The following is a 22,685-nucleotide window of genomic DNA, read 5'->3' as shown; positions in this document are numbered from 1 at the left end:
CACACCAGCCTCGTCAACGGCTTGACGCGCATAAAGAACAAAGTGGTTAGTCACGTTAAAAGTGCAAAGACGAGCTAAAACTGGAAACAAGAATAGTGATTTCAACGGTGCGGTGCTAAGTGCCAACGGCCTGTGATGTTCTCGCCGGACGTTAACAAACCAGTGTGTTAGCGTGATCTTGTGGCTTTAGTACTGTGACTGGCTGACTTTGATTGTCCGAAGGAGCTAGTAGTAGTATTAGGTTTGGGTTGGTTAGTTAGCTAGAGATCTTGGGAGTTCGGTTCTTCTCTTGGTTTGGTGCGGTGTGGTGTGGTGGTGTCGGGGCCGCGGAATCGCTCGATGCATGAGAATGCTACCTCGATATGCAACGACGGTGGAAGTTGCCGAAGGAAAAAGACTTATACGTAGAGAAGACGGAATTTAAGACAGAGGATGACATGTTTCACACGACGCCAAAAACCCTTGGGAGTCAGCGCGAAGGGATGGGATACATGTCATTCTCATGCCCACGAGGTCTGTATTAGTTTTGTCAAAGCAACTAGGCTAATCCCGCATGCTGTCATCTTACCCTCCAAGCTCCATCGCTGCAACTTCGGGGAATATTTTTCAGCTCTAGGGGGGTTTCTGTCAGACTAGCACCGATTTACGAGTTCGGTTTGGCTTTCCGCGCGTACCTCGTCTCGCGTGCCACAACAGTTTGTGGACCCCAACCAGTTGACGCCAACGCCAACGTCCGCTACCACCAAACCAATCCACAATCAGCCTATACTACCACACCCAACGCCGTCGCGTTGCACAACATTGCGCTGCGTCCCTGATCTTGACACTCGGGCCCTGCACCCTCCTTACCCACACCCTTACCCACTCGAAAAGCAATAAACCCATGTTCTTACAACGGCAGTAGTCAGGTACCAGGCACATAACGCGTCGACATGAGTGGTATTCAGCCACGCGAGACCAGGCTCTCCCGGCTTGTCACTGTCCGCCTGCCGCATTTGCGAACGTCTGGGGGAGGGATACCCCCTTGACAAGTGAACCACATCGAACGACACATTCATAATTTTTTTCTATCTCGGGCAATATCACGTTGACCATTGCATGGAAGGGCTTGCGTGCCGTGCCGCTGTAACTTGATCGTGAGTGGTTGACGGACCGTTCGTGTGGGTGCTCTTTTGCGCTCGGTGCTTTGGAAGGATCGCAGGCGAATTGCTTGGGTGTCTGGATTTGGGATGGATGCTCCGGAAATCTTGATACACGACGCCCGTTGCACGATGGGTAATTAAATTTCAAGTTTTACCGGGCTATGGAACACAATCCCACCAAAGTCACTTAATCACAGGCTGCGTATGTTTGTTTTTGAAGTGTCTATTATACGTCCAGGGTAGCAACGGCTAGCCCATCTACCAAATACTGACAAAGCAAGCGCAATATAAACATATTCCGAAGACACAATCATAACCAACAAGACTCCTTTCTCATGCCATAAACAGCGTCCAGAGTCATGCTTTTCAAATGCTTCCATGTCTCTTTTTACCACAAGCGCCTGAAACCGTTCATACAAAAGCTTACCGATCAACAGGCTATAAACAGAGAGGAAAAGACAGACCGAAAACCGACCGAGCATGTCGCAAGAGATCATAACTTGCAGACGGGTATCAAAGGCACTACTCGAGTGCTCTAGACGGCGGTGCGTGGTCGAGATGTATCGAAAAGAGAGAAACAGTCATCGGCAGATGGACGACGACAACCTGAAACCCAATACAGCCATGATGAAACATGGGTGTAAGCAACAGCCGGGCCTGTTGCGAAGGATTTGGTACTGTGTCGAAAAAGGGTTGTTGACCCCGGTCGTTCGTAGGGGCTCCCTGCAAGTGCCGAGAAAGTGGGTCAACGGGGCGGCTGCCTGCAACCAGGGCATCCGTTTGGAGCATGTGGCCTGGGACTTCTTAAGGAGAGCCATCGCGCCTCGCCTTCTTGCTCTTCTCGATTCTTTCGTTCCACCGCCTCTTTCCGACACGAGTCTCGAAATGTGGCGCTACTTGGGTAACATCTTGGCCTTGGCCCATCATGCTGCTTCGCATCTTGTTGCGGTAGGCATCAACTGTTGAAGGTTAGTCGGTTGCTATTGATTGTGCCAAAGGCATTCGCTTACGAGACTTTTGCAGAAACAATGTCCTGCCTGCGAAGACACGGCTCTGGCTCCAACTCATGCGGTAACCAAGATCGTTGAGCGTAATCTCCTTCGACCGCTTCGCCCTAGTGAGACGCGGCTTCGGTACACGAGTCTCGCCATCGAGCGTTGGGACAGGAACAACAGTAGAACCAGCGAGAGGAAAGCTGGGATCGCTTTCCACATCGGGTTCATCAGCGAAGACCTTGCTGCCACGAGGGCTGGCAGGTGGAGAAGTCATTTGCATAGCAAAGTAGCTGCGAGGGAAGACTGAGTTTGACTTGCGATAAGAGTCGGGCATCTCCTCCATCTTGACAGTGTCGAGAGTAACTCGCACACGAACCCTAGTTCCTCGTTGCGCGTCGTCTACAAGAATGAACTTGCGGCGCTTCGAGTCAGGTAAGTCACCGAACATGGCTAGCTTTCGCTCTTCTTCGTCTTGCTCTTGCTGCTTTGAGACGGGTACGCCTGCTGCGTGTGATGGAGGCGGAGGATGGCTCAATCCGTCGTGGATCGGCGGCATGCCACTGGATCCTGCCACGGAGTCGCTCGATGGGAAATTCGGGTAAAAGCTCTGAGCGGGACGCCCGTCGGTAGGTGACTGTTGCCCGTTTGGCGCTTGGTGATGATGAGTGTGCGATTCACCGTAGTCATTGGCTGTACACAAAGAAAGTTAGCTTGCACGTCCGAACATGACTCGACTTGCCATCCTGCGCTGAACCAAATGTGTAACTATAGAGTGTGGGTATATCTGCAAACATGCATGGGCAGTGGTATCGAAGGGGGTATTACATCAAGGAGTGTGTAATGTACATGTAGAAAGAACGACAAGAGGTATCATTTAACAGGCCAACAATCGCGCTTTATCACATCACATCTGGTGAAACATACCGCTAACATCATCCGGTCCTCCGTGGGGCCCTCCAGGTCCGTCATGGTGATGATGCATCTGGGGACCGCCCATGCCCATGTTCGGTTGTCGGGGTGGTGCTGCTAATCCGGCAGAGTTTGGAACACCAGGAGCACCTGGTCCACCTGGTCCAGCCATGTGGTTACCATGTGAAGCCGATTGGGCTTTCCTCGTGGTCATCTTGGCCATTCTTCGTACACGCCGGCTCCTCAATCGAGGATCTTGGTTGCTGTTCCTCCAGCTGTCGACGGCTCGCTGGATAAGACCACGCTTACCGCGCAAGCATGGGTTCAGTTGCGCTAGTGCCCAACCCACGGTGTTGCACTCAGTCTCGTAATGAAGGCGGTTGCCCTTGTACTGATCTTTGGCGCAGCAAGCGCGCGGGTATACACAGTTCTCAGTCTTGAAGTCTTGCGGGAGCTCGTCAACGTTGATAGACTCTACGTCGCAACGAATGGTGTACTCCATCTTAACTCTGTCGCGGGAATACTCAAACGCGATCCATTGTACACCGTTCTGGTCTTGTCGCACAACAAGCGGAGTAGTGGCAGGAATGGGACCAGGCGCAGCATTAGGGTTAACATTGGGTCCTCCGGGAGGGCCAGCGTGCATGTTGGGAGTACCGACGGGAGGACCTTGAGGCGGGGCCTGTGGCGGGCCAAGCCCTGATGGTGGTCGCTGCAATGGGGTCTGCGACATTCGCGACTTTGGACTTCCAGTCATTCCAGGAGTCTGAGGATGCTGCTGTTGCTGGTGATGCATCTGCTGGTTCTGCTGGTGGGACATGAGCAGTGTTTGCGACGCCATTGGTTGCTGAGGCGCACTTGAAGGGTGCTGCTGGTAAGGCGACTGTTGAGGTACTGGGGCCGAAGCATATGGCGTGTAGTACATTGACTGAGGCATCTGGCTAGGCGGTTGTCCATAGATTGGGCGGCCGTGCTGGTCGTGCTGTGGAGACTGAACAGATGCTGGTGAGTTTGACTGCGGGGTGTGGTACGAGATGGGTGGATATCCACCGCGATTCATCGTTGCGGCTGCCATGAGCTCTGGGGTTTCTGGGAAAGTTAGATTTCCATTTTCCGCTTGACGGGATATACGACTGGGGCATCCAAGTCGAGACGTCATTAATGCGCACAGCGCATGGACAGACGCGTCGTGATTTGTGTACGAAAAAAACAAAACTTACCTGAGGACGAGTAGTTACTCGGTGCACTGTTAGTGCTGTAGGGACTCTGGTGGTGCTGAGAGTAATAAGGAACCTCTTGTTGCTGTTGAGGCGGTGGGGGACCTTGGATTTGCTGGATGTAGGGAGACTGGTGCTGAGGAGGCCCTTGAGGGTTTGGGTGTTGGGGCGATGGGTAGTGGCCCTGTGCCGGACTCTGTGAAGGTACCGACTGGTGGGGAGAGTCGGGATGGTGCTGGTGTTGATGTTGTTGATGGACTACACCAGGCCTAGGATGGTGGACTGGAAGATGATTTGGCGGTGGCAAGCCCTGCGCCGAGTGGGGATGATGCTAAGAAGAGCAGCCAGTCAGTAAGGCTGATTGGGCAAAGAAAGAAAGATAAAAAAGCAAGCCTCGAGATGGTGCAGCTGTGGTGGTGATCGGGGCAGGGAGGGCAGGCAAGGTGTAGTAGTGGGGGTGCGGGTCGCTCTGGTTGGCTGGGCGGCTAGGGTGTAGCGACGATGTGCTGCAACAGATCGTAGGCGAGGGGCAGGGTCTGGAAAAAGACAGGAAGGTAGGGTATAGTTTATAGGATGGGAAAGGCAGACTAAAGAAAGCAGGGCGGCATTTGGCAACGTTGACAACACAGAGCGGACCAGCGGTGGGAGCGGAAGGCTGCTGGGATGGCAGGGATTCCGCTGCTGGTAGCTTGCGTGACAAGAGGCTTGGGACGGGCTTCAGAGGAGGCAAGGAAAGCTTTGGCAAGTGCGACAGGGGAGGGGGGTTTGGGTAGCAGGGCTGCTTGGCGGGAAGGGCATACCATGTAGGCAGTAACGTGCCGGAGCTGGGGTAACTTGTTGTGTGTGGTCGCGATGTGCAGTGGCTGCTGCAGCATGCAAAAAGCGCGAGGATGAAGCTACGAGCGGCGGTGACGGTTTTAGGGAAGGGGACTTGCGACGCGCAGCTCGAAACTCCAACGGTCGAGGGTGCGGCAGGGCCGAACGAAGGCAGAAGGGAGGGTAACGAGCGTGTGTGGGATGATGCACGTTGTGGTCGGGCGTGAGGTAGGGGGTGCAAGGAAGCAGAGTCAACTCACCATCTTCTGCGACGCTACAGGCGCCGGGTCTTCCTTATACTTGCGGGCCCTATCTGGGATTTTTGGCTGCGACATTGTTATTATTGCGCGGTGGTAGACGTCGAAGGATCCGGGCAGCGAGGGTCCGGGCGCAGCGGTGGACGAGGGTTGGAGAGCGATGCAGTAGCGTGGCCTGCGCAATTTCACGCGCAGAGCAGGTGGCGCTAGCGACTTGTAGGGAATGGCAGCGAGGAAAGACTGCAAAGGCGGTGGGAGGGCCGAGGGTGGAGTCGGTCGTTAAATCAACCTGGAACAGCCACCTCCCTGCTCTGCTGCACGCTCGGACGGAGCAGCTGTTTCGAGCGCCCAAGCCGCGGATGTGAAAGGGCCGGGATCAGGGATCGCCGGCGGAATCACCCTGGTCGATGTCGTCGTGCTGGTGGGTGCTGCTACGAGGATGAAGCTGTTGTTTGATCGAGGTGCCGTGTCGTCTTGATGCCCGCAGTCGCGTCCGGTGGAGCACGTGACGCCGAGTTTTCTGGCTGGCCGGGTCGAGTCTTTCCAGTTGTCACGACGGTGGGGGGCGGCGGTGAGTCGACGATTCACAGTCGCTTTACTGGCAGGCAAGAGCGCCCGCCTAGTGTCTGCTGTCTGCTCTCACTATTTGATTCTTGCTCGACGACGCAGCGTCATCGCGCCTGCTCTCCAAGTGCCATCTCGCCCCTGCCTCGCTCGGCTAAATCCTCGAGATGGGCAGTCGCGACCCCGCGGTACCTCCCACCCACCCATGGCATCCTAGCCCAGACTGCTATAGCTGCGCGCTCCATGCCACCTGCTGTTCCTGCTCTCTTCATTTCGCCCTGATCACAATGTGCTCCGCCCGCTTCTGCTCTGACGCGTCCCTCGAGTCCAATTCACCGCCGCTAGTCGACCGTTTTAGCAGTTGCACCACCCAGCCCAGCGCCCCACCATCTCGCGCGCCATTGGACAGTGGCGCCGGTCAGAGGACGCCCAAAACGGCTCACCAGCATGTCTTCTTTGTCTCCCAACGTCGCCCGCTGTGACTGGCCGATGCACGCCCGCATGCACCAATTGCCATCGAGCGCTGATCGGCACCGCCATGCCTGAACCTGCTCACGGCCATGCTTCTCGGGAGACGGGTCATGGGCTGCCTGCTCAAATCGCCGCTGATCGGCCCTGGGACGTCGGGTTCACAACCTCTATGCGGAGCCATGCCACCGAACAAAACTGCTGATGCTCCCTCAGGGGCGCATCGTGGCAGGGCCATCTTCATGCGCCGTGGACCGCGCCAGTCAGCCCTGGGAAAGAATTGCCTGCCTGGCTATTCCAAGTTAAATTGCCCTCATGCTGAGCGCGAGCAACACGCGTCGATAAACTCCGCTACAACATCCCGGCGAATAACCGCTTAGGCGATCGCGATAGCAATACATGTCTGCAGATGCGCCCGAGCCGGCCAGAAGAGCACGTCTCGGTGCATTTACTCCATCGCGTCCGGCGTCAATACAATGCTGTAATGCCGTTCCCTTCTTGGACGTGTCAAGCCTGCTTCTGTGCGCGTCTGCTCGAGTATCATATGCTTACTGAAACGCGAGACGCGACCATCATAAATCCTCTTGCCCTTGAAATCTGGCTGGCAGGCTTCGAGAAGATCGTGACGGAAACATCGCGCAGTTCCATGTTGCGAGCAATCCGCTCCCTGTCATGATCGTGGCATGGGACCTGGGCTTGTAAAAGTTCCGAGCGAGGCGTTCGCATTGCGGAGAAACCCTGGGAGCACGCTTGCTGGCCTTGCTCACGACAAGGGAGATAGGTCAGGTACCGAGCGACCATCAACTCTATTCTGACGCCGCCCGCTACATCTCGATACAACACAACACATAATGTTTGTACTTGTGACGCGCGCTGCGCGCTGCAAACACGCGCAAATTCTCAGTTATATCATCAGCACGCGCATCTATTGCATATTCGGCAGTCCAGATTGTTGACTGTCAACTTTGTGCAAGCCGAACTCTTCCTGAACACGCCCAGGCGGCGCCCCTTCACGCATTGACGGTTGGCCACGCTTGTACTAGTCACACGAGATATGGGTAGACATGTCGATCTTGTCAGCAAAAAAAAAAATCATGCTGTGTTACATCGGGTTGGTCTTGTAACTCCACACGCAATGATTAGCTGTGTGTCTCCACGAACGTTGTGCAAATACGGCTGACGGCGACGTGCATATCGATCAAGGTCAGCTGGGGTGGCTCGTTAAGATTCTCGCGCTTCGCTTGTCGCCAGGTCCTACAACAGCCTCCATCTCCGTCCATGCAGTCGCTTCCATGATAACCGTTAAAGGTTAAACACACTCGATTCCGCGAGATTGTCATGGTTGTCGCCTTCGCGTGCGGTTATTTGGTTGACAGGTGATCGTCGTAGCCAACCACATTCCGCACACCGTTGTCCACTCGCGGGAAGCAGGGATACATGCCTGGGCAACAACGGTCGACGATCACAAGGGACAAGGTGCGCGACGCTACCGTACATGGATCCGACTCGTCCCGTAAGTCTTTCGCCCACTGCAGAATGGAAACTGCGGCACGCCACCACCACCGCTGAGACTTCCGCATGTCCCCGACTCGTCACCTTGCGCCCAAGATTAAGGCTGCATACATCTTCCACGATATGCGAAGATAGGCCGCAGGCTTCAAGTCCATCTACCGAAGCTTCACTGCTTATCGACTGACCGGGCAGCGATCGGCAGGTGAGCCCCATCACAACGAGCATTTTTACATTGCAAGTTTTCTCCGCTCGCGGCAGCTGTCGTGTGAAATAGGTTAGGCAGCTATTAAAGGCCTAGGCCTCCATTTCTTATTGCAACTCTATCGGCAGATATCAATCACGCCCAGAAGTGCAACCCGATCACTATCTATCAGATTGTACGATAAGATCTTGGTGCTGGGGATGCAAGCTCCAGTTGTCCACCCGGTTGGCAGATCCCCAGGTCCCCTCGACCTTGCTTCCCGCCCTCGAGGGTCGCTGTGCCTCTTGGGTGTGGTTCCGACATTTGTTTTCCGGGGTATCACTTCAGTGGGCACGAGGGATGCATTGTACCGAACACGAATGAGTACGCGCCCAAGTTGCCGCAGTGCCACTCGTTTCGCAAATTGTGATCGAAGGACTAGACCTTCTCGTCCTCTGCTTTGAAATCGCCATTATTCCAGCCGAGCACTCAGTTGCGAACGTTACTGCATAAGCGGCATTTCTGACAGCGACAGCTTTCTCGTGATTGGTTCAAGGAGCACTCTCCTTCTGCCGGCTTTTATCATGAGACGGAGTGACCCGTGCCACCCCCGTCGATATCATCGAGCTGCGACAAGGTCCGGCCGGTCTCCCGTACTTTCCCTGTTCTCACCAGGCTTTTGACGGATGCACTGATTCGAGCGGACACTTGTGGAAAGGATTCGACATGGGCTGATGGGTGCAGCAGCACGTTAGCCGCTGCTTTCCATGATGTCGGTCAGCGCTAGCTCCCGATGTACTGCACCAAGCTGCTTGACGAATTGGCCCGTCTCGGCTTGTCAGCCGTCTAGACCCAGCCCCTTCAATACACAAAGACGCGCCACACCAGCGCACCGTATCCCTCCAAGCACTGGCATGTCGACACATTGTGTAGCTCGAATGCCCACCTATAATTTTTGAGTCGTAATCCACACAGATCTCCGATAACATGACACGTTCTTTCTAAGACGCGTGACCCTTGCCTACATGGCCTATCTACCTATGCGACCCACGATCGCGTTTTCCTGATATAAACTTGGCAATGTGTCAGGAGATCGCCTTCTCGGTGGAATTCTCCATAGCCGGCTGCTGATATCCTGATCCAGATGCATACTGCTGGCTCTATCTCGGCTCAAATGCGCTCGACCACAAGTTCGACTTCTCCTAGATCGTCTTGGTTCACTACCACTGGACACCGACACACTTCACCAAACACGAGTTGTTAGTCGACATGCTGGTCGAGAAATTGCCTCCCAAAGCACCAGTACACGCATCCATATCTAGTCCTAGATAGAGCCGTGCATGAATGCCGTTGCGCTGGAGATTGGGACCAAGTAAAATCGGCCCGTCTGTCAGATGCAGTGGTCTGCCTTACGCTGCAGAAAAAATAACTTTGAGGCTTGCTTGACTAGAGCTGAGTACGTGCTCCTACCAAGGTGGTACTTGTGATTGGCTCCGACGTGTGTTTCACGATCTTAGCGTCCTTCTAGCGTCCTTCTAGAAGGCTGCATCACCATTTTGCTCGCCCAATGCTCCATGCTTTTTCCAAAACACGAGTCAAGGACTTCGACACAACAGCCTTGCGATCGTGCGTACGTTTGCTCTGTTCATGCGCACTGTCTCCCGTATTGTCATCTCAAGCTGCACTGCAGGGCCTTCGTCATCTCATTTCGGCATTACCGCGTGCTGATGGGGGTACCAACGGATCACGATCTGCGATGCTCTCAAAAGAGCTCGTCTTACACATGTAAAGTGAACAAAGCGTCAGAGCCAACCTCTTTTTGCATTTCCTTCACGTCAATCGTATGCTCATCTCCTTGTCGCGCATTCCATTTCCAGACCACTGGATGCAACCACAAACGAAAACCGGAACTACATCCCCATGCACCACGTGTAGCGTGCAACCGCAAATTGACCCCGAAGATGAGGTTTCACGACCTCGAGCCTAGCACAGCGGCCCCGAAACTTACACAGAAATCCCACACTCAAAAATAGCTTTGGGACCACAACGCAAGAATGATACTCATGTACTCTCGGAATATGCAGAGGCATATGTGCCGGTGCAATGCGCATAGTCGTGAGTATATGCGACGCAGTTTTTGCTTCGAATATACCGAGGTTTCATGAAACGTTGACATGTTCGAGAAGATGCTCAAACTGGTGTTTCACAGTCGCGTCCCGCATTGACAGCCGGACGCCTTCAAACTCAAACGATCGGGACTAACATCTTGCCAACGGCCTTGTATTTCATCTAGGATCTGGGAGGCTGGGCTCCCTCGACTTGTTTCAATCTTATCGTACGACTTGGCAATCATGATCCGGCTGTCGCGCTGGGAGTATCTGGCCAGTCAAAGATGTCATGGCCAATTTCAAACAAGCAGCAAGAATATTCTTGGATGTTGTTGGTGGGAGCGCATCAGGCTTGAGATCAGGATTCTTCTATTCATATTACGCAGCACACGCGTGCCGCCGGGAACAATTTCAATGACAACCACACCCAAGACACACTCTTTGACATGCGCAACGGAGAAATGCCCGGCTTGGAGCACCCGCGTCGCGCTGCATGAACGTTTCGAGGTGCTCGGTCCGCTTACTGCATTCTCACTGATAAGTCAAGAGAACAGTCATCAGTGACCGCCTCACTTTGGTGGGAACACCGTTGCCGTTCTCAAGCATCTTAGGAGCTTGACAACCTTTGCTGGTCCATACCATCTCCTCATCGTTCCCCACCGTCGGAACAGCCAAAGCCCAAAATACACTGCAGTCTCCATAAGATCTCAACACTCTTACCCTATCGGCCCACCCTCTGACGCGTCACACTGCGGCTTACTGTATACATGATTGCTACCCAAGATCAGCATCGACCTGCCGTTGCTCTAACCGTCCGCCTTGATCCGAAAGAGACCCAGGCTCGTCACGACTGCCTAAAAAACAAGTGAAGCTTGAAGCGAAACGCAAGTGTGCGGGGAACATAGATGAGCTGGCAGTCATCTCGTTGGCTGTGTCCTAGTAGGATGTTCCTGGTCGACGGGGGGAACAAGGCACAGCCAACAACCGGGATTATCAGTGGCCCAAAGTAACTTACTCTGAGGCAAGCCCAGCTTGCGCATTCCACCAGTCACAGGTTGAACATGGGCAGTAAACCGCAAATACGGCACAAGAGTTCCTAGACCTGGTTAGAAACTTTCCTCGCCACAAACTACTGCAGTGCTGAGATGGGGGAGGCACTGTCCTGGGCGTTTCGAGCTCACAGACTGCATTACGGTACACTGGAGGGGAAGCCTTGTCGTCAATACGGTCGGGCTCATCGTCCCGTCATGGACCGACTGATGTGAACAGCTGATGTGTGCAGCCGACAGTCGGATCCGCGACCCTTTCCGGTCAACGACCTTGTGAAGATCAGACTTGTTGGGTCTTGACTAAATTGTGGGCCGCGGAGGTTTACAGTAAGTTAGTCATGCAATGCTTCTCAAGATCGATGACAGATCGCGGACCGTAAGACAATGGAACGGAGGTCCAGTGCATGTCCATCTGATCCGCACGGGGTCTTGAGATGCTGCATACAACGGTGCCTTGGTCAGATGGGTGATGAGCAAAAACAAACTTGCCTGTAAAAGAGCACTGGGCTCACATAAAGAACTCTTTTTCCCGTGACCGGCATGACGTATATCTCCCGACCATTCTCGACCTCTATGGCTAGCCATGGCTTGTCACAACGCTGTTCTAACGACCAATATGAGTGGTAAATTTGTTGTGTATTGGAGAACCACAAGGGCGACCAGCCTATCTTGATCCTTTCCTTCCAAACATTACCGTCATTACAGACAACTTATCTACCTACTAGACAACAACCCATACCAGCCAAGTCACCCAACCTGCCCCGTTACGCCACCCCATTGTACAAACAACACCCATCGCATACCTCTCTCGTCCTCCCAACGCCTTCATCTCAGCTTCAGCGTAGCCTCGCCTTTCAGAGTTGACATCTCGGTCCCATGGATACAACAGGAATACTTTAAAAGGGCAGATACTTGCAGTAGCCATATCAATTTTGCTCTGCGCCACTGCGATATGACCTACCCAGCTAGGTAACAAATGTGTTACCGCTTATATAGCACTCGACTATATGGATGGTGCCACCATGCTACTCGGGATGTGTTGAGCTAAATTCATCTGCTACGTGTTTCTCCTCATCGACACCCATGTTTCCAGCTAATAGTGACTTGAACGTATATCGTAGGAATCTATCATGACCTTAGACATTGGAACATGTACGTAAAAGAACACGTTTAGATATGAGTCCGATACTCTATCGTTCTTAGTTAATGCAAATGTACTGATACGTAGAAGGAGTTCTGCGGGTTGTAATTGTTGTGATTTATTTCATTAGTGAGACTCGTTTAAACATATTGTCTACTACTTTATATTCTGTATAGTCTCCATTCTTCGCCCGTGTGTTCCGCGAACAGTATTTGGATGGAAGGTTTCGCTCACAATGAAATGATTCATTGAACACAACTCGCTGCGTAGAAGGTACAATCAATGCTATTGAGCAGGCCGGTACCAGGTATAAGCTATCTTGTAGGCATATACAGCACCTACTTCCAGACACTCTTTTCATGTTCACGTCACTAAAGACAGAAACAGATTCTATAAATAAATTTCCGGTCAACAGTATACATATCATAACTCGTAATTTTTTTCCCTTTCCGTGATGGCACACATGTGTGAGATGTGTAGACAGAATTCTTACTTGGACTCCGCCTCTGCATCTGGCTCCTCAAACTCCACCAACGCAGTCCCTGCTTTACATAGATCTCCCTTGCCATGCACAATCCGCTTAACGATGCCGTGACTCGGGCTCCTTATTACAGTCTCCATCTTCATGCTCTCGATGACAACAAGCGCCTGGTCCTTCTTGACCTCCTGGCCCTCCTCGACTTCTACTCTTAGGACCTTACAAGGCATGGGTGCAAGAACGCTATTTGCTACGTCCTTGACGCCAAGCGCCTTCTTCGTCCACTCGGGCATTGCGAGCTTGAGACGGTGTTGGCGACCGAGGTGGAAAAGAGTGAGGCGGTCTTCGTCGCGGATGAAGGTTGTGGCTAGGCGGGTGTGTGGGTAGAAAGATGTCAATGTGTTATTGGAGGGGGAGAAGGTTGATGTGACATTTGCATATGTTTTGTCGCCAACGCTGATGTTGAATTTTTGGGGGCTGGTTTGCCGGATGCTGACCTTTGTTGCTTTGGCTTCTCCTTTGCCGTCGGCGGGGATTTCAATGAGGTTGAATTCCCGCTGTTGGTATGAGCTGCTGAAACCAAATCCTACAGCTGTTACTGGCGGTCCAGTCCATACATCTCCTCTAGCTGAGGAAATCTCTTGCAGCGCAAGACCCAAGGCGGCTTGCGCGTAGACTTCTGCTGCCGGGGGCTCAGGCGTAAAAAGCTCAGCGTGATGCTTCTGAATATATCCTGTTTCTACTTCGCCAGCGACAAAGTCTGGTGATACGCACATGCGCTTGATGAATTCGATGTTTGTTATAGGACCCGCGACCTCGTATTCTTCTAAGGCAGCTCGCATCTTTTGAATTGCAGCCTCACGTGTAGGGCCTTGAACGATAAGTTTGGAAATCATGGGGTCGTAGTGCGAGGATACTTCGTCGCCAGCGATGAAGCCAGAGTCAATACGAACAGTGGAAGTGGGTACGGGAGTCTTCAGATGTAACAAAAGTCCGGAGTCGGGAATGAAGTTCATGTCTGGGTTCTCAGCGTAGATGCGAGCTTCGATGGCGTGGCCCCTCTCCTTGATCCTCTGTTCAATCTCTTGTTGAGTGAGGGGTAGTTTTCCGCCTTCAGCAACAATGAGCTGCCACCTCACGAGGTCTTCGCCTGTTACCATCTCTGTAACCGGGTGCTCGACTTGCAGTCTTGTGTTCATCTCCATAAAGAAGAACTCGCCAGTCTCATTGTCGAAGATGAATTCGACTGTGCCTGCTCCTTCATAACCTACTGCAAGCGCGGCCTGCCTTGCCTTCTCCCAGATATCTTGCCTAATGACTTCATCTAAGTGTGGTGCGGGTGATTCTTCCAGGATCTTCTGATGCCGACGCTGGATACTGCAGTCTCTCTCACCCAGCGCAACACAGTTGCCATGTTTATCGGCGAAGACCTGGACTTCGATGTGGCGAGGTGTGGTAATGTATTTCTCCACCAGCATGACTTCGTCACCGAAAGAATTCCGTGCTTCTGATTTTGCCGACGCGAGCTGATCGAAGAACTCAGCCTCGGTGTTGACGATGCGCATACCCTTGCCGCCACCGCCTTTGACGGCTTTGAGGAGCACAGGGTAGCCGATGCTCGCTGCCTGCTCTTTGAGGTATTCTGGATCTTGGTTGGAGCCATGGTAGCCTGGGATGCAGGGGACGCCGGCTTTGGTCATGATATCCTTGGACTCACTGCCATGTGTTAGTTGCCATGTCTAACGTGTGTGCGTGTCACCTGCCTCTTGCTTCCCATGGATTCGATTGCTTGCCATGGTGGGCCAATGAATGTCAGACCTGCGTCTGTGCATTTTCTGGCAAACGTAGGGTTCTCGCTCAACTATCGTCTACATTAGCCTCTAGTCTACGTTGTCAGAAACAGAGACTCGTACAAAGCCGTAGCCCGGATGAATGCCCTGACAGCCTTGCTCCTTGGCGATTTGTATTATTCTATCTCCATCGAGATATGCCGAAGGATCTCCGAGGTTTACGGCGTACGGCGAGCTCAGTGCGTGTTGTGATCGAGCATCTGGGTCTGTGAAGAGCGTCGTAGTTCGGATACCGTATTCCGAGGCTGTTCTTCCAACTCGCCTAGAACCCATGTTAGTTCCAAGTCTTTCGTGTCTCAGCAGAAGCCTCACAAGGCGATTTCTCCGCGGTTTGCTATAAGCACAGAGGTGAGCGGCTTGGAAGCTGGCGCAATAGTGGAGTTGTAGCGGACGCCATTAGTAGCGAAGAGCTGGCGGGAGAGGTGAGAAGACTTTTTGAAGGCACGCATGTTCACGGGGAGAGGTTATGGAGCAAAAAGTATCGATTGAACAGCTACAAAAGTACCTTGTTTGTGGAACTGCGGAAGGGAGTCTGAAGGAGCCTCGGTGGTGTTTAAGCCGCGTGGAGCCGCGGTACGTCAATTCGCGGGGAAGGCGCGCTCTGTTTACTGCAGCAAACAATTGCAGAAGCTGCGCCCATGCCATCTCTATAGGGAAGGAGCTAGTCACACATGCCGAGTTGTTTCCTCTCTGCCCGTCTCGACTCCCTCGAGCTGGTGGCTTGAGGTTGCGCTGATGACCACCGTGCGCTCAGGGAAGTGCTCTGCACGCCCGCGTCATACCCTCACACCCTTACTCGCCCCGACCACGCAACCCCGACTCGGCCCTCCGACTCAACGACACAGACGCGCAACGATATAGTCGCGTTTCCCATCACCTTCCCGCCGAAACGCGACAACGTCCGCAACTGCATTCAGCCCAAGTAATCGCATACACTACCCTCGATCCTGCCCAGCATGAGCGACTACGAAGACTACGACGATGATTACGATGGCGACTTCTTCTATGTCGAAGACGAGTACATGGCTGCCGACGATCTCGCAGAGCACGCTGTTGCCTCACCACCACCGGCAACGTGCGGCGATGAGGATATGGAGGACGACTGGGACCGTTTCGACTACTTCAACGATCTCGAGTACGCATCAGACGGCTATGATGATACACAGTTCCAAGCGCTCGATGTCAAGGGCGCAAAAGCAGGCTCAAAGCGGAAGCGACTGCTGAGGAGCGTTCCGGCTAAAAAGAGGTTGATAAAGGAGAGTGTGAGCACCAAGACCGAACCGACACCAGTGGGTCACTCGCCCATTGTTTGGCGCTCGCAGGCGGATCGTGGCATAAAACCAAAGACACTCGACGACAACGCGCAGCCATATGCCTTGTTCAAGAACTGGAGAGAGAAGCTTGCAGATATACCAGATTGGGCCAGAGGCTCACCACCGAGCTCGCCAGAGATACGGACATCACAGCCAAGAAAGGGGAAAGCAAAAATGGCTTTCGTCACAGAGCCTGCATCTCCTCCGTACGACGAGGACGATGACGGCGACGTGGAGGACGATGGCATGGACAATGGAGAACAAGGAATACCGCAGGAGGCGCTAATGGCAGCATTGCAGCGACAACTCGCTACTGCTGGCGGACCACTGAGCGGAATGGATCCCCAACAACTGCTCCAGTTCGCTATGCGCATGGCAGCGGACGAGAGTGCCGGTGATGATGTCGCGGGTGAGATGGCAGAGGCGATACTAGGTGGAGAAGAAGACGGAGACGACGTAGATGACGAAACTCACAATGCCGCCGAAGAGGAACTTCTTACATGGATAGCTAAACAGCGGAATGGGACAAGTCAAGGAACACCTTACGAAGAAGAGGGCACGATGAAGGAAACCGTACACCAACCACCAACACCACCTTCATCGGATCTCAAGCGTAGTGTTCGTGTCTCCGAGGCCAATACTACTTCGTCGAATACCCTCTCGAGCGCCCCCGATCTTGACACCCTTAAGTCCTCTCTGAAGCGAAAGGCACAAGACGAGCCGAGTGTCGAAGGCTCTACGAAGGCGCTAAAGAAGAGAGCAACAAGGTCATTTGACGCGCCCACAGCATCAAGTCAAGCCAAAACTGCTTCATCACGACCTACAACACGATCTAAACCTGGAAAGCGGAAGTGAAGAGCATGGAGGCATCGAACCCTCAGCTTGTAGCAGCTACAAGTTCCTCAGCATCTTGTACATGCATGTTCTGCTTGTGGAGGCTTTCTTCTTTTATCTTCTTTCCTACCTTTGAATACGACACTTGTACACTATTATTGAATGAGACGAAAGGAAATGAGATGAGAATCAACGGGTCCTTTCGCATGCTTACGGGAGGAGAAAGACCAATCTTGTGATGTCCTAGTTATACCCAAATCAAGTAGCCTAGCTTACCTTTTTGCTCAATGGTATGAGCCCCTCATATGAATACACTGCATGATGCACGACACGCTTTGACACAATCGAGCTCGATATGGTAACTAGTTGGCGTTTTGAGGAGATGAGTAAGATATTATGAGATAACGGAGATAATGTTTAAACGACGATAGCGTGGGATTGAGGTATAGCTAAAGAGCCAGCCGTCTGTCATGACCAGCCCGAATACTTCAGAAAAAAGTATCACAGGAAGACACAAGAGCTCCCACCAAGAACCGCAGAACAGAGCGACACTACCTGATACGCTGATTTACCAGCAACAATCTAAGCAGTCTGAGTCCCGGCATCCACCGCAGACACAGACGATTGAGCAGGCGCCTTCTTCTCACCGAAATTATGCAGCCGCTCACCAATCAAATACACCTCATCCCTTACAACCAACCTCCATCTTACCAACAGCCTGACAGCCGCCGAAGAAGCCCACATAACCACCAAAGCAAGTCCCACAGCGGGGAAACTAAAGCGCCAGAGTAGGTTCTTCGTCGCCTCACTCGCGCCCCGATAGAGCGTTCTGGAGGTAACAAACGCCAAACTATACGGCACAGCGATGGCGACAAGGAACAACGCCAATACGGGGACAAGGAAACACCTTGTCGCAATTTTGGCATTGGGGTAGAGCCAACCATCGCGAATAACAGCCTTGAACGCGCGTGCAGGGCGGGAATTGCGATTCGCAAATACGAGACGCGCGGCAAGACGAGAGTATAAAAAGCCCAAGGTCCAGTCTTGGATGACATGGACGACGTGGGGTTCCTTAGGACCGAGGTAGGCGTGCAAGGGCATGAGGAAGTAGAGTTCGAGGAGGACGGCGAAGAGGAAGGGGATGGCAAAGATGAGCGTGGCCCAAACATATGAGAAGCGGAGGGCGCGGCCGCCTACCCGAGATGTTGTCGCTGCTACTGTGCGGAGAGTGGCCATGGGATCTGGGATGGATCTGTTCAGGGTGGAGATAAACTTTCCTGCATGATAGGCTGAGTAGCCAATGCTAGCTAGGGTGTAGACGCCAAGGGAGAAGGCGTGGATGTCGTTCATTTCGACCGTTGGTGGGAGGAAGAGAGAGAAGAGGTAGCGACCGAAGAGAAGAGGCAAGATCGTAACGCTGACTCCAGAGAGACCCATGAAGATCCATATAGTGACGATGAAGCAGAAGATACGTACGCGGAACCATGGTGGAATGAACACCATCGACACGAGATCAGAGTTGTGCACTCCGCCCTCAGTCTGCCCGTCTTTACGCACGTTATCCCGGTCGACTTCGACGAAGACAGGCTGCCCCTTTGGAATGCGAGCTTGGTCAGAGGCTGGTGCACGAACATATCGACCGTCATCACCTTCTTGTGTAGGGACTTTGTCGCCAAAAAGGAAGTTGGATAGACGAAGGAAGCCCGCACATTTCTGGAAGCACCATTTGTAGACGACATGCAGACCTTCGCTAGGCTTGTAGAACTTGATGATGACAGGCGTAAGAAAGTTGTAGAAGAGAAGGTCAAGAGGAAACTCTAGCGATGGCGCTTCGGTCGTCCAGTGGATTGGCAGGACGTTTGCAGTAGCGCGGCTCAGAGTCCATACGACACCACCAAGGCATACGATAACGAGTGCTCCGTATACTAGAGCGCTGAAAGCGATCTTGCGGAGCTGGGTCGTAACACTGCGCTCCAGAACGTCCCGGACAGGATGGAAGGTTGGATCATCCGGGTCGCGGATAAAGTACAATACGCCTTTGCGCATGATCTTGCGGCACATGGACACGAAGAGGGCAAAATGGAACATGTAGCAAGTGCCGATGAACCAATGTACGAATCCAGATGTCCAGGGGCTTTCCCTCGCAAACTGCCACCGGGTGTACAGCGTAGCGTTCTTGAAAAGTGGAAGCATAGCCAGGTCAAGAAGCAGACCGCAGTACAACGGAAATGCTAGCATCTCTATGCTAATAATGAGGATGACTTTCAACACGCCACCAGCTTGTTGTAGTATATCGGATAGAACGCGCTCAATTTTTTGTCCTTGCTGCGACGAGCTGAAAGGAGTTCCGCGCCTCAGGTACACTGCGCCGGCGAAGGCGAAGAACCCATAGCCAGCAAGGATTGCGATCAAGCGGTCGCTCGCTGTCCACCGCTCCATTACAGTGTATGCTGCAGTGGTGTTGCGGTTCAGATCAAGATCAAAAGTGATTTTGTACGACTTGGAGGTCCAAAGCCATGTGAGTAGAGCGCTGCACTGGCTATAGGCAGTCGTACAGACGTTTTGGACTAAGAAAGGAAGGTACCCAAGGACTCTCAAAATGAGCCTGAACGGAGAGTCTGCTGAGATCTCCTCAATGATAGCATTTGCAAAGTTACCAGTCTCGTTCAGCGCGAACGAAGTCGTGTTTTGTAGACTTCGCAGTGAAGCATGCGCATTGACCGAGAGTCGGAAGTAGTCGGGACGAGGTGACAGAGGCGACTCTACAAACATCTTCCCGATGCGGACCATGGCACTCTCTGCAAGTGAATATGCTGGTGTGGACACTGCGCGGAGTGGACCGTCTATGCTTTGAGATAGCTTTCCCAAGGAACATAGTTTTACCATACTAGAGATGGCGTAAGAGCCCCAGTATGTCGTACCAGCCACGAGGAAGAGAGTGACATCGACAATGAAGTCTGTAACTGCGGCCACGACTTGCAAAGGAAGCTTGACGAAGAGTGAAATAGGACTTCCCATGAACAGGATAACGACTTTGCCCCAAAGATAGGGAAGCCAGACGGCGCAAGCCAGTGTCGCGGAAATCAGCACAGCGCTGAACAAGGCGTTTTGAAAGAGTCCGACGATAGGTCCTTGCATACCAATGAGCTCGAGTATGCCTTCCAGGTCCTCTGCGTCTTCGATTGCTTCCTGATCGTTGACGTCTATGCCAGCTTGTGCGGCAGCAGCAGCGACTTCAGGATCTTGAGGTGCAGCATTGCCATGATCCCGCGGCTCGTTCCCTAGAAATGGGACAAATGGGGCCTCATCTGCTAGATCACGCACAATATGCTCGTCGTTGCCTCCTTCCTCGGCGGCTTGCGCCATTGGCGCTATGTCCCCAAACATCCAGTCCAAGACCTGGTTCATTGGGTTTTGTGGAAGTTGAGGTTCTGCTGGTTGTGCGTTGACCAGAGGTGCAGCCTGCTCGTCTTGGTTTTGCTCAACGACTTCGGGGTCTCTGTGTCCTTCATCGACGCTCGAATCTTGTTCGGGTTGACTGCTGCTGTTGTCAACTTCAATCGTGGTGTCGACTGTAATTGCATTGTCTACATTAGCAGCACCACTTTCTGCGGACGATGTTGACTCTTGTGGGACATCCTCTGTGCTGGTGTCAATAGTTTTGGCTTTACCCTTGTCGTGAACATGTTCTCTTTCCAGCGCTTGGTCAGAGTCATCTTCCACAATCTCAGGGACTTGTTGCCAGCTTCCACTACTGTGCTCACTACCCGGCTCCTGCTCTGATGCGGTCTCGGGCTCTTGGTCGTCTCGTCGACGCACATTGTCATCATCTTCCCAGAAGTCGGGCACGTTCTCAGCCGTGTTTGTGTTTGATGCCGATGCTTCTGGTACGTTCTCGAATGACCATGTATTACCTTCCTCTAGGCTACGGCGAATCTCAGTCGCAATGAAAGATTTGTCGCGTGCTGGCATATTTGGTCTCGAAGATGATGATGACTCGGAACCTGCTACATCTAGCGTTGAGTCTGGAGGTTGATAGAGGGACGAGCCCCTCGTAGGAAAGATGGGACTGCTAGCCTCACCGTCGCTCTCAGCTCGATTCAAAGTTTCTCTCGCGTTCATCGCTCGCTGAAGTGTCTCTTGGAGGGTTTGAGACGGCCCACCTTCAGTGAAGGCGTCCGCAAGATTATCAGATGGTCCCAATTGCATCATTGACCTGACGTCGTCGGACAGGCCATCCTGTACTATATCACGGATAAGCTCGTCGCGTTCTCTGCGAAGCGAAGAAGATCGGCGAACACGGCGTATTGTAGGTTCCGAGGCCTCAGGCTCATCGATGTCGTGAGCGAGCTGTTCAGGAGCCGCCGGTTCGTTCTCGTCAACATTCCGAGGTTCATGAGCCTCTTCGGCTTCTCCAGCCACCTCTGCGTCCAGTGCATTTAAGGCGTCGTCCAACTCACCCTCGTCAACAACCACATTATCCACAAGAGCCTCCTCTTCTACGAGCGCTGCCCTTTGCGCAGCAGCGTTATCACCAATAGCAACCATGTTGATCACAGGCTGTTGCTGAACCACCCACTCCCGGATGAGAAAGACAAGGATAAAAGCTACCACAACGAGCAAGGTGATGATTTGTCCCTCTATCACGTCAATGATGAACCTATTGGCGCTTTGGGACTGGAACCAGTTAAAGAAGGGGACGTCGGACAATAGCGAAGGGCTGCGGACGCCGAGAGGGTCTGAGGTAGCGTTGAGAGCTGTACCGTTCTTGTCAAGCATAGAGAAATAGCCCGGTTTGTCGTTCTGCGCAAGCTGGGAGAAGGGGTAGGGCACACCGAAGAAGAACCTCTTGGCGTAAGTCCAGATGATGGATTCGCTGACGGTGGCATTGTTTGGGGTGTATGATATTGTCATATTCCAGGGCCTATCTGACAGACGAATGGTCGAAGTCGAGTTGCTGCTCTTGGCACTGTCGACTGCGGAACGGATCAAGTCGAAATCTCTGGCGGACAAGCTGCGCTCTGGCGTGATGGGCGCCTGAGACGTATTTGCGAACAATTCTTGTGACCAGCCCCCGTCGCCGACCCAAAACAGGCTACGCCATACGACGCGCATGCACCAGGGGAGTAGGAAGAGCCACACAGCGCCTACAAGAAGCCCACGACACCAGGTAGCGAACATATTGAGGACGTGCAGAGCGGCGCGACGTACGAAGACGGCCGTAGGTATGCGGTTTGGCATGCCGGGATGGTATAGTTTAGTGAAGCGGAAGGATGTCTTGCACAGTTCGCAGTGCTTCTTCTGGGTATGCGACAGCCATTCCATCAAGCATTCTTGGTGGACGTACTTGATGCTGCCACTGCACTTGCAGGGAAAGAACAGAGGCTCTTCAGCGGTGCCCTCTCCCCGACATATGCGGCAGGTGTCGGCTTCGTCTTTATCGGCGGCTTGCGAGTCGGAGGTCTGGGATACGTCGTAGTGTGTCGGGGCCGTGTCGAACAGCCCCGCACTGAGAGGGTCGGCATCAGTTGCCATGATGGAGGGGGATTAAAAGTATACGCGGGGTATAAGAGGCGGGTTGAAGGAAAATGCAAGTCGTGGCTCGGGTTCGGGCAGATGCCGCAGACGGAGACCTCAAGTAGGCATCGGAATCAGAGCGATCAGGTCGGGCGAATAGCACAGATGGGTAGTGCGTGATGGTGTGCGATGTAGGAATTAGAATGAGGAAAGTGAAACAGGATGGGCGGAAAGCGCAAAAGAGGCGTTGTGCTCAGAACCGTGGTTGAGTGTAACAAACGGGAAGTGGTGATGTCGCCGCCGCCAAACAGTCTCGGTCTTGGCGGCCATCCAC

General features: G+C 53.1%; 5 protein-coding genes across 5 annotated transcripts; 2 read left to right on the top strand and 3 right to left on the bottom strand.

The window, feature by feature from the left end:
- Window positions 1-1,946: 1,946 nt before the first annotated feature.
- On the bottom strand, window positions 1,947-5,414 carry GT037_002055 (uncharacterized protein; the record flags this gene model as incomplete). Its single annotated transcript, XM_038927102.1, has 5 exons — window positions 1,947-2,101; window positions 2,153-2,827; window positions 3,062-4,135; window positions 4,267-4,498; window positions 5,340-5,414. 5 exons carry the CDS (start codon window positions 5,412-5,414, stop codon window positions 1,947-1,949), a joined length of 2,211 nt encoding a protein of 736 aa, XP_038790394.1.
- A 1,046-nt stretch (window positions 5,415-6,460) lies between these two features.
- Window positions 6,461-6,748, top strand: GT037_002054 (uncharacterized protein; the record flags this gene model as incomplete). The annotated part of the gene is made up of 1 exon (XM_038927101.1): window positions 6,461-6,748. The coding sequence occupies one exon, from the start codon at window positions 6,461-6,463 to the stop codon at window positions 6,746-6,748; it is 288 nt and encodes a 95-aa protein (XP_038790393.1).
- A 6,100-nt stretch (window positions 6,749-12,848) lies between these two features.
- On the bottom strand, window positions 12,849-15,136 carry GT037_002053 (methylcrotonoyl-carboxylase subunit alpha mitochondrial precursor; the record flags this gene model as incomplete). Its single annotated transcript, XM_038927100.1, has 4 exons — window positions 12,849-14,549; window positions 14,597-14,698; window positions 14,751-14,949; window positions 15,000-15,136. 4 exons carry the CDS (start codon window positions 15,134-15,136, stop codon window positions 12,849-12,851), a joined length of 2,139 nt encoding a protein of 712 aa, XP_038790392.1.
- Window positions 15,137-15,643: 507 nt separating this feature from the next.
- Window positions 15,644-16,855, top strand: GT037_002052 (uncharacterized protein; the record flags this gene model as incomplete). Its single annotated transcript, XM_038927099.1, has 1 exon — window positions 15,644-16,855. The coding sequence occupies one exon, from the start codon at window positions 15,644-15,646 to the stop codon at window positions 16,853-16,855; it is 1,212 nt and encodes a 403-aa protein (XP_038790391.1).
- A 561-nt stretch (window positions 16,856-17,416) lies between these two features.
- On the bottom strand, window positions 17,417-22,369 carry GT037_002051 (ring finger membrane protein; the record flags this gene model as incomplete). Its single annotated transcript, XM_038927098.1, has 1 exon — window positions 17,417-22,369. The coding sequence occupies one exon, from the start codon at window positions 22,367-22,369 to the stop codon at window positions 17,417-17,419; it is 4,953 nt and encodes a 1,650-aa protein (XP_038790390.1).
- Window positions 22,370-22,685: the final 316 nt, after the last annotated feature.

Source organism: Alternaria burnsii (genome assembly GCF_013036055.1).
Source record: "Alternaria burnsii strain CBS107.38 chromosome Unknown 750, whole genome shotgun sequence".
In the NCBI taxonomy this organism is placed as follows: domain Eukaryota; kingdom Fungi; phylum Ascomycota; class Dothideomycetes; order Pleosporales; family Pleosporaceae; genus Alternaria; species Alternaria burnsii.
The sequence above is the reverse complement of the archived record's forward strand: the minus strand, read 5'-3'. Positions and strand labels throughout refer to the sequence as shown.